The sequence below is a fragment of the Haemaphysalis longicornis genome, unplaced genomic scaffold, assembly GCF_048455015.1.
Source record: "Haemaphysalis longicornis isolate Haplotype H1 unplaced genomic scaffold, Haemaphysalis longicornis Haplotype H1 scaffold_7, whole genome shotgun sequence".
Classification (NCBI taxonomy): Eukaryota; Metazoa; Arthropoda; class Arachnida; order Ixodida; family Ixodidae; genus Haemaphysalis; species Haemaphysalis longicornis.
In genome coordinates, this window is record NW_027526422.1 from 159342274 (window position 1) to 159353102 (window position 10829).

The 10829-nt window shown below is 43.9% G+C and overlaps 1 protein-coding gene across 1 annotated transcript in view; it reads left to right on the forward strand.

Annotated features, from left to right (window-relative positions):
* LOC144147172 (uncharacterized) overlaps positions 1 to 6128 on the forward strand; it is a 42863-nt gene extending 36735 nt beyond the window's left edge. Inside the window, exons 4-5 of the mRNA XM_077679242.1 lie at positions 910 to 990; positions 5807 to 6128. Of these exons, the coding sequence (XP_077535368.1) occupies positions 910 to 990; positions 5807 to 5958 (233 nt within the window). The 3' untranslated portion in view covers positions 5959 to 6128. The remainder of the gene's footprint in view (positions 1 to 909; positions 991 to 5806) is intronic.
* Positions 6129 to 10829: the final 4701 nt, after the last annotated feature.

The following is a 10829-nucleotide window of genomic DNA, read 5'->3' on the forward strand; positions in this document are numbered from 1 at the left end:
GGCAGCCGCATTTTTGTAGTATACAGTAAGTACATACGTAGTCACAAGCGATAAAAGGTGTTGTTGGAAGAGTGTGGTATCCGATGAGGCCTTCTGATTTCACTTTTATGCTATATTCGGCACGTTGCTTACGTCATATGAAGATGTTTTGAGGAAGCGTTTAGTCGCGGACGCGGATATATAAGCGAAGTATATATGTACAAGATGATGAATGTTTGCGAGTGCTGACCTTGCGACAAGACGACCCAGCAGTAAATTGAGCGTCGCGTGATGATTGCCGCATACAATTTTACATTATCCATAGTACTTACTTCGTAGAATGCCCGTGTAAATTATGCACATTAGCTTGTTCAGTGTAGAGATCAATTTCTGAGATATGAAGCGTAACTGGCGAGGTATGCTTTACGCTAGATTATGTAAGCACATGAAACCGATTTACAACGTAATGTATAGCCGTAGTATGCGTATCTGAACGAATACTGCTTTTGGAGGTATTGTTAGTAGATTTCCTGGCTGTGTAATTACAATCAGCTCCATACATATGCCGGCTTTGTGAAGCTGGCCTGTGACACACACCAGGCGCTTGTGCGGACCGAATGTACCACACTAACTTTGCGTTAGAAGCATTTCCAATCTGGTAAATACACAACATTTGCGAAAAAAGTGACTGCTCCCAATAAATATGCATCTCAAACGCAAAAAATGAAAATTATCAGTCCCGAATGTGCCGCAAAAGCAGCGGCGACAGTAGTGCGCGGGCCGGAAACTCCCACGCCTGCTTTCGGAACGGGACGCTTGGGGGATTTCGGATGCGCCCCGACAGGCTGCGTTCGAGGCGTATGGTGTTTGGTCATCACTTGCCATTGCCTTGCTAAGCAATAAAACTACTCTTTCTTAACACTTGCGCAGACGAAGTGCCTGAGGTGAAGTATGTTCGTTACACCGACTACAAAGACTGCGTTATAACCGAAGCATCGCACTTTGCCGAAGGTGAGTAATCAGAACCAACCTATAACCCTTGATGTTTGGTTCCATCAAATTTTATATGTCGCCCAATAAGGCATAATTGACCAGAAGAAAAACATTTCATATAAAGGGAGAGAGGGAGAACAATTTTTAATGAAACATATCAGATAAACGTTTCGCTACGAAGAGTTAGAAAATTATTACGTTCCAAAGGAACAGTATAGCGGCAGCTGGCTTGAAAGCGCCCCTCGCCCTGAATAACCTGCTCCGTCCACTCTCCCGAATATAATCTAAATTCTCGATGTGACTAAACCCGCGGTTATTCCGATTTTCCTCCTACAGCGCCAGGAATTACTCGGGTCCTGTTTTCAGAGGGTTAATCTATTAAAGGAGTAGAAATGTTGGTTCTAAGTCGTGAAAAAATGCGATGACCTTGCAAGAGCTGCATTACCCACTCGGTATATTAACGTGCATAGCGATACGCGAGATTGGCATAATTCCCGATATTTTGGTGCCATTTGGCGCAGTTCCTTGTTCATAAGATAGAGACACCTCTTGCTGGAAAATGCCAGTGATGAGACATATTTTTTGATATTGTCTTTTATATTTGAGTTTCTGCGCCCGAAAGAACGTACATTCATTTTTTTATAAGTGTGGTTTTATGCCGAGTGCCACATTCAACAGTTTTTGCGTGTCTTAAGAGCGCACCTTCTGGTGCACTAGAACTAGTGCACTCTAGTGCACCTTCTAGTGCACCTTATGAGTGCTTTTGAAAGACATACAAGGCCCGTCATCCCTTATTTAGGTTCCACTTTCTTTTAAACGTATTTTAAAAGAAAGCATTATTCAGAAAAATCTACCCGCCAAAATTTTTCTACTATGCGAATAAATATGAGTAGACGTGCACTAAAAATGCACGTTAATAAACCGGATAATGAAAGCGGTAGTGGCTAAGCACCAACACTACTGTTTAATCATAGTTCGTGTGTCTCAAACAGTTTATAATTACCTTCCCGCCACTGGTCACGTTCTTTACGTCATTGAGGTTGCAGCACCCTCGCGGTCGTCCTTCTCCCTCATGACAATGTGAGCATGGAGAAATTGGCCGGTTAGCTAGGTGTAGAAAACAGTCACTACGGCGGCAAAATATTTCAAATTTCACACGTACAGGCACGTCTTTGCTCGCTCGCTGCGTAACAAGAAATTAACTATGACACCAAAGAAGGAGCATCGGAGTCTTAGGTGTAGGTGGTAGACTTCTCATTACAGGCAATTTTAAATATAAAAGAACGGCCTTCATGCAATCTGGAACGCGCAGATTAGCGTATTTCGTATCACGATTCCCGGGTGCCCATTGTTTAGTGCGAGTGAATAGCTCTAGTATACTCTTCCTAACGGCCACAAAAAAAAACTGTTGTGAAGGTTTGCGTAAACAAGCATTGGGGATTCACATTACCTTCAGCTTTCTCTTAGGTGCACATTCTGTCGGCGCTGCAATTTGACACAGCACCGCCGAAAACAGTCTCAAAAACGCCAAAAAATCACCGATATTTACTGATTTGTAATCATTGTTAGGCGATTAAACAAAATGTATTTACAGTATCTGGAAGTTCAAGAGAAGGGAACGCTACAGAACAGCGGTGGCTGAACCGGTTGTTTTGTTGATTCAACCTTCCAGGAGCCACTGCTACCTCGTCATGTGTATTTACTTCTCCAAATGTCAGCTTATCGCAACATTCAAACGGCGCCATCATAATCTCTAAGTTGCTCTGTAAAAGTATTTTAAACAGTGGTCTTGGTCCACCACAAGTGTGGCCATCTGCTTAGTTCTTCATTAACAGTCCATCGAGAATACGTACATTACCATCAGTGTATTAGAATACTTAAAATGTGTCATCCCATTGCGCCCAATCAGGGTCCCGTAGACTGGGAAACTCCTATTTTGCCTTAATCAGTCCGCTCATTTCCTCAGCATCTTAATCCTCTGTGGAGGTTTATTGCATTTCTTTCTCCTCTAGTCCACCCACAACCATAACGCTACTCGAGGACCCCCTGTGGCGCGCTCACGTGCCTTACCTTAATTGTCCTTCATTTTCTTTATTCACGGAAGAATGTCTTCTGGACGATTCATTTTTGTGGTCCTTGGAGCTCCTACTGCATCTTTAGAGTCGCAATTGTGTCTTCCCTCCCATGAAACTTTCAGCCGGCTAACAGAGGCTTAGCAGTTCATATTACTAACCAGACTTTCCAAACAAAAAGTGCTATGAAAGGGCGGATTCTTTGCAAGTGTAAGTTTTCAATAACAAACGCATACTATATTGGTTATCAGGGCTTTCTGATTTCACCTTTCCCGGTCTAAGAATGCGTCAAATCGCTTGTGCCTAGTTATGGTTACATTGTTCCTTTCCTCTCTTCCCGTATTCCTTTACTAGTGCGAAAGGCTGGGAACCTGTTTACCTTGTTATGTCACTTCTGTAAATTCTTTGATATTTTATGCCAGAAACTATCTTTTAAAAGAAGAATAAGCGCTGAAAAACAAGAAAAGGGTAAATTAGGCATATTTCAGAAAAACACGTTGCACACACCATGTTACTCCCAAAATACGGACTATTACAATGCACAGAAGTTGAGGTAAATGAGGTCACCACTTTTTTCATTCTCACAAAGAGATAATGCTAAAACAATTCAACAGGTAAGTTACAGAATATGCTGTACGTAAGGTATTTCTTGCATTAAAGTGTTCGAAATGTCTGTCATACCACTCATCCGCGAAGGGTGTGCGCAGGGCATACGTTATCTCTCTGTTAGCGCACAGCGCTTTGGTGCCCGGTACATGGATTTCGCCGCTGCGGCGGAACCCGTGTAACCCGGCCAGTGATGAGCCAGCCAAGCAGACGGGAAGTGGCACACCAGCGACCTGCCAAAGTGTGAGGGAGGGTGCCACACGAAACTAAGGCGTCAGCTCCCAGAGCGTCACCACGGTTCAGAAGGTTTTAGTGGCTCACGCCCACACTTTCGCCATGGGTAGCCACCTCCTCTGTTTGTGGATCATCCGAACCACGGCAGATTTGTGCGAGAGGTTCAAACACAATTTTCAACAGCATGCTCCACGGCAGTCAAGGGCTGCGAGATGCACGCAGGCCGTGCGGTAGCTGCTCACGCAATCCCCACCTGAGACGCACCAGGTATGCGCCCTGACCGCGAAGACTGCAGTTCGCGCTGAGCACAGATTCTGCCTCATAGAGTATAGCAATCGTCGTGGATTTTCTTTCTCTTTGTTTAGTCTACACGATATAAACCTGCTTGGGATGGCAGGTTGATGAACGAATGCTTTTGAAGTTATTTCTCATGTGCCTTTTATTTGAACGAAGGAATCGTCCAGCACTAAAAGCACCCATTGCAGAAAAAGCGCTGTTACTAAGCAGTAAAAATTCCAAGCTGACCACGAGAAAAATACGAAGGACGGTGAAGAAGAAACCTGATACAATGCCATGAGGCATTGTGCCTGTGAGTGCTCAAAAAATGAAGAACAAACAAGTTTTCCATTCTTTTGTTTGATCTGAAGTATCTAATTGCAATAAATCACCCTGTTTAAACCCAAACAGCCAAAATAAAAGCCGCGAACACTGTGTGAGTGAGTCCTCAATCTGTCCAGTTTGTTTTCCCTGGGGAGAATTTTTCATTTCCTCCTTAATTTTTTCCAATGAAAGAAGGGTGTACTTTTGCCGCCTTTCCAGCATTTTTCTTATCTCCCCTGTTTTACCCACCGAATGTAATAGTATTTCCTCTAAGCTTAAGGCTCATGTATAAACAGACACTGATGAGTCACCACAAAGGCAAACTACTTTTTGTTCAGAAGCTTTTCTAGAAAATCTGCTTCCAGGGAACCTTAGTTCGAATGTTCCCTTGGGATTTTAGGTTGGCTGCTTGTTTTCAGGCAATCAAGTACCACTGTACTTCAAAAGCTATTTGTGTCGGTACTTTAGCTGAAGTGAACGAGTATGAATGCGCCCTTAGGAAGAAGTTTGCATACTTGTCTCCTCGCTAATTAAAAATAAAAAAAAACGCAAGGAGGTGCGAGCGACACACATTTACAAAGACCCATAAAATATTTAAAAAACAAAGGCAGTTTCTTGACCAACGTTTAGCGCCGCTCTACTGTTCAAAGTCGAGAAAACGCTACTCAAATGTAGGTTATAACGTATCGCACTTGTGTGCTTCTTGACCGCTTTGTTACAGGTGTCGTTTTTGGTAGTTCATTTGCCGCGACCTCTTGCTGCACCAGCTTTTCAATGTAGTGACTTCAAAAATGCCGCTGTAAGGCTTCACAATGGGAAACGACAATGTTATAGATTGCCGTATATTTGTTTTTTGCTGCACTTTGGTGGCAGCAGGTGAAAGGTTCTCACAGCGGGTATATTTATACAAAAGAGGTGGAATTTCTTGTTGTGTACCTGCTGTAGAGCGTGGGTAACCATGCACCCATCAATACCGGCGCGTTTCCTTGTGTCCAAATATAATGGGAATTTACCCTCATTTCATAGGCTTATCAATGTGGCCAGTATCAAACATTTTGCGCACTTGCGGGAAAAAATTGTTGATTGGAACCATTCAGTTATCGGTAACTAGCTCGGGTGGTAAATGTTAAAAAGGGGCTGACGTAAAAACTATTCTAGTCATTCCCCAAGAGGCAGCACATGGTTTTCTTCTGCATAAGAAAAAGAGGCCGAGTAGTGGGTTAATTTGCAACCACGCGAGCGCGTAATATAGCGCGTGATCACAGTGATAGCTATGCCTGCTTGTGATGAAAATTTTTTAACGTTAATTATGGTATACGCAGAGTGCACGCTGTGGGTGTCGAAAGAGGTCGAAGACTTGGTGCCGGTACACTGCCTTGAGCAGTTCGGAGACATCTGCGGGTTCGCTGTGCCACTGCATGACGCCGACCTCTGCGAAGACGACTTCACGGACATCGAAGATGCGGATCGCTAAACTCTTTCCCATAACATAAATTGCCGGCTTCCGAATTGACTATGGCATTGGTGACTAATTGCGTGCCGTATTCATGTGCTTTTTATTTGAATTCAGCATCATTGGGAAATTGGAAGACAACTGTGTTACAGTAGGATGTACTAATAAAGCAGTAATTGAGACAGCATGTTTTTTTGCGAGTCTGGATACTTGCCAATAACCCAGAGAAATCATTTATTCGGAGTTCCCTACTCATGCAAATTGCACGGTGCTCCTTGTATTTTTTTGTATATACTCTCGCCATCTTCTTTTCATGCACGGAAAGGACACGCACTTGCTAATGAAATAAAAGTACAGATATTGGCAGCAGTCAATTGTTTCCGCGCTTTGGTAACTTTGCAGAGAGTGCACTTTACCACTGATGTTTTGTATTACTACCTGCAATTGACAGCTTCTCGCCGTAATGCTAACAGAAGGGGGCGGCGCCCATGACACCGAGCCACCAAACTGATCTGTCGCCCTCCCTGTGAAGGGAAGTTGAGGTGAATGGCAGAACCTTTCAGTGTCCCCAGACACCGTGGCGTTGCTGTTGCTGATGGGATTCCAACAATTTCACAACACACGGAGTTCGTAATTTTTGTAATTGAGGTTTAAAGTTCAGTGACAGCTAAAGATGCAGCCTGTGTGTGGCGACACCGCTAACACCTAGTCTTCATACTTACGGAGTGTCCTGGTGATAAGAAGTTTTAAACTGAGGGGCACAAACCTCGAACTGGAGCTGTCAACAGTTTGGTCAAGCTGCGGCTGATGGGGTTCCCGACATTTGAAAACCAGAAATATCCGGCCTTTTCTAAATCTGGGGCTAGAGTGAGGTTACATTCAGAAACGCCTTCCAGGAGCAGCAATACCGCTGACATCGAGGAGCCATACTTGGGGTGGGACTTGCCCACAGGAAAACCTTTTACCTGAATGAGATAAACCTCAAAATTGTGCTACCTACACGTTTCCTATGCATAGGCTGTTGGGTTATCTGTATTTTGACTAAGCACAGAGCTAAAGGGTATTGCTATGTGGAGATCCGCTGTTCAAAACGCATTTAGTAGTGGCAGAATTTTGGAGACTGAGCCCCATGCTTATTCCTTTGATGGACGTCGGGACGCATACCTCCGACTTGCTATTTAAAGTTCTCGTCACTGTTGCTCCCTGACAAATCTCGCACCATTACGTACGTACCACTTGCTTCAAGTAGCGACTATGGCAGAACATTCCACATGTACTTTTGTAACGATGCTGATCAGAATCCTTTGGTTTTTCGTGACTATGTCTTTATTTTATGCGTTCTCGTGAGATACTTTCCAGCAGGAAGAAAACTTCTGGTAAGAAAATATTGTCTTTCTTGCGCTAGAGTAAATACTCACAAACAATCAAGCTATATTTTCTGATCTCTGAGCGGGTACAGATATACGAATCGATTTTTACGAAAAGCTGTGCAATTCGCTTCGCGGCAGAGCGGGGGCTGTTCATGCCACACCGATGTTATTTTTTTGTGTAAAAGTAAGAAGGAATATATACCAACTTGAGAAGCAAGTTCACTGAAAGTACTTCGCTGGCATACATCGAGAGTTATCACCCCTGGCCCCGTAAATAACAGTTTCACCCCGGGGTGGTGCCGCTAGTGCTGGACAGCAAAAAAGAAGTTCACACTAACTAGACATAGAAGGTGTGCAACGACGTCCTGTGTCGGAGTTTTTTAACACCATTTCTCCAGAAGAAATATTTGCTCCGACTTGGAAGCGGTACTATCGATTCCAGTTGAGCAAAGTAACCTAACTGGACAGTGGAACATACGAGTACCAATTTATTCTGGGCAATCAATTGCGTCTTACTTTTTGGATTTGTTTTGGTTTAATGAGAAAGTGATATATATCTAACGAAGAATGTTTTCAGCACGATTACTTAGTTCCCTTGTGTCCACCAAAGGGTTAAGCAGGGTCCTATTTCGTGGAGCGCTCACATCGGTTTTCTGTATTTTTCCTACCCACACACTCTGGGACATTCTTAGCACTAAGGCACGTATAAATATCGCATTAAAATTGTTTATATCCCGTCCTTCCTAAATACTTTTCCCCTGTTTTTCGCTACAAAAGCGAGCCTTTGAGAAAACAATAGAATATAAATGCTTTTCATAAGTTTTCATAATTCCTGGTAGTTGATTCAGCACAAAAAAAACAGCGGCTACCACCGTGTTAGTCTTCATATTTGGAATATATAAATAGGGCAAAGCAAAAAAGGTACAAAGCTTTTTGTGCTGGTAACGTCAGAAAATTGATGCAAAAAACGGGTGTATTCCTTAATAAAGGAGCTATCTTGTCGACCTCAAGGTCATCGTAGCATCTTTGGTACGATGAATGTCTGTCAAAAAGTAAAACGTGGGCAACTGATCATGTCGGAACTAAAAGTGGGCGTGTTGGTAGGGCTGCGACTCCCTTGTTTCCAGTAAAAGTAGTCCCTGAATTCTACTCAGGGCGTTCGTTTCTCAATGAAATTCTGGAGAAAAGACCGAAGGTGACTTCTGGGAAGACGTGCATGGCTGGTAGGTAGTCCGCTGAAGGGCAATAACCAAAACGAATAAGTTTTAAAGAATTACCGACGAGGCACTGAAAAATGAAGGTTTACTTTGAAGACTCATTAACCTGTTCTTTTTCTTGCTTTGAGCAGCCAACCCTTTTGCCTGCAATCTGTATACATCTATGCGGGTACCATTCATCGCACATGTCGATGGGCCAAGGACGTGGAATTTCTGAGCCCTATTGTCAGCTAACACATTAAAATCGGAACTGCCATTTCCTTACAAGAAACTCTGGTAGGTCATGAAGCATGCAGCTTTGTCCCGGCGCAAATCCTCGACAGGGGGGGCTATACCAGAAGGCCCAGTTCCAGCGAAACTCAGGCAAGGCGGAGCTGTGGTGATAAAAATAAGCTCATGATAATATTTTCAGGGGGGGGGGGTTCAAATGCTTTAAAAATGCGATTCATGCTATTTGCTAATTAATGAGGTGACCCAAATATTCCAGGGCAGCGCTCTTCAAGGAAGCGAGACTAGGGCGTGGCGCATCTTTAAATATGTCCTCTCACTCCACTGTCGCACAAGTGCCTTCTTGGGGCAAGCACATCCAACTGTAATATTTTATTGCCCTTTTACTTCATTAGTGTGTGTTTCTAGCAGGTTCGTTTATTTTTCTTGCTAGTCATTCATATAACTCTATTAGAAATTTGTCGTCCTCAGAAGCTGTTTTGCCGTCGGTGTCAAACAATGCAACCACGTGACTACTTCCCACTGGAAAAGAAATAATGCGGGGGATGTAAGCGCGCCACATTCACAAGAGGTGCTGCTCGTATTACGTTATAAAAACCCCTCGCGTTTAAATTTAAAATTCTTTTGGGGAACTCAAGTCTATTTACGTGCTTTTAAGGGAACTCTTAGCGATACGTATTAATTACTTATTTTCTGATACACTGTTCTTCCGCCTTTTCCTTGCTTTCGTTTCTTCGTCTTCTGGTACGGATTACTTTGACCAGCGTCTATTATGCTATAACGTGTTTCTAACCGTTTTTTGTCTTTCATTGTTCCTCTTAGTGTGTGAATTAGGTCAGAAAGCAAACCAGAACACGCCGGAGCCTTCCAAGAATCGTGGTTCGGCGAGGGTGCTGTGCACGTCCCATACTCCCGCGACATCACGTTCAGTCCTCAAGCGGCACACACGATTCTACAAATTTCACTTTTCAAATCTACAGTTTTATGAATTTTTGGAAACGGGCAAATTGGCTCTTCAAACCCCCAATGCGGGGAAATACCGCAAGTGGCCTTGCGCTCATGAAGGAAGGAATAGCAACAAGGACAACGTTTCAGAGATTTTTGCTTTATTTACTTTTGGTCTTTGCTCTTCACCACTGTTGTTCGACAAAGCTCTCCAAAGCCGTCGGTTATCACAGAGTTCAATCCCCTCAGTCATTTTTTTCCATTTTAATTTCATTGATTTACACTGCAGCCCAAGATGCAGGTCTATAGAGGCCATGGCGCCTCTCTTCCTTCGCACTCTTCACACTCTCAGTTACTTACTCCAGGTGGCGCCTCAAGGTTACTTAAATTGTCAATTCTTCCCTTTGCTTGCTTTTCATGCTCTGCTTTGTGCCATACGACGGTGTTGCTGAACAAAACCTGTTGAAATTTGTAGAGATGACCTATGATAATAGACACGAGCTGTTAATTGTATACGTGTATACGTGTAAGCTATCCTGTCAGTAACGTTTTGAAGAAATGCGCGTCACGCAACGCCTCAAGAGAAACAGCCTGCCACGCTGACGTTAGACGAAAGGCACGGTCATGCAACGCCCCGAATAAAACTTTTGGGAAAAGGCGACAACTGGAACGCACGCTGCGGCTGCCACGTATAGACGCGTGGTCGAACCAGCGTAAGCCATGTCGGCCAAACCACCTAAACGAAAGACGAGGTCAATGAAACACGTACTCAGTGATAATATTGCGAACACACCGGCTTATTGTCAGCTGGTGGCGGCCTACTGTCACCAATGCTGCCCTGGAGGCTGCTCGTCGCTTAAAACCGCAGAACACAAAACACTTGCTCCTCGGCCGTTATAAAGCGAAAGTCGCCTGTAAGTCGTCGGAAAGGGGGATTGGTCACCAGATGCGTGCACAGCCATTGCACAGAACTTTTGGAGAGATAAAAACGGGCTGAAAATTTTTCATTTTTAAAAATACCTGTCCTGGTAGAATTATGCCTGCTACGGTGACCTTAACAATAAACCGCGCCGCTGAAGCGGCATTTACGGGCGTCCGGAGTTCAACTCACCTTGCAAAACCATGCCCTAGT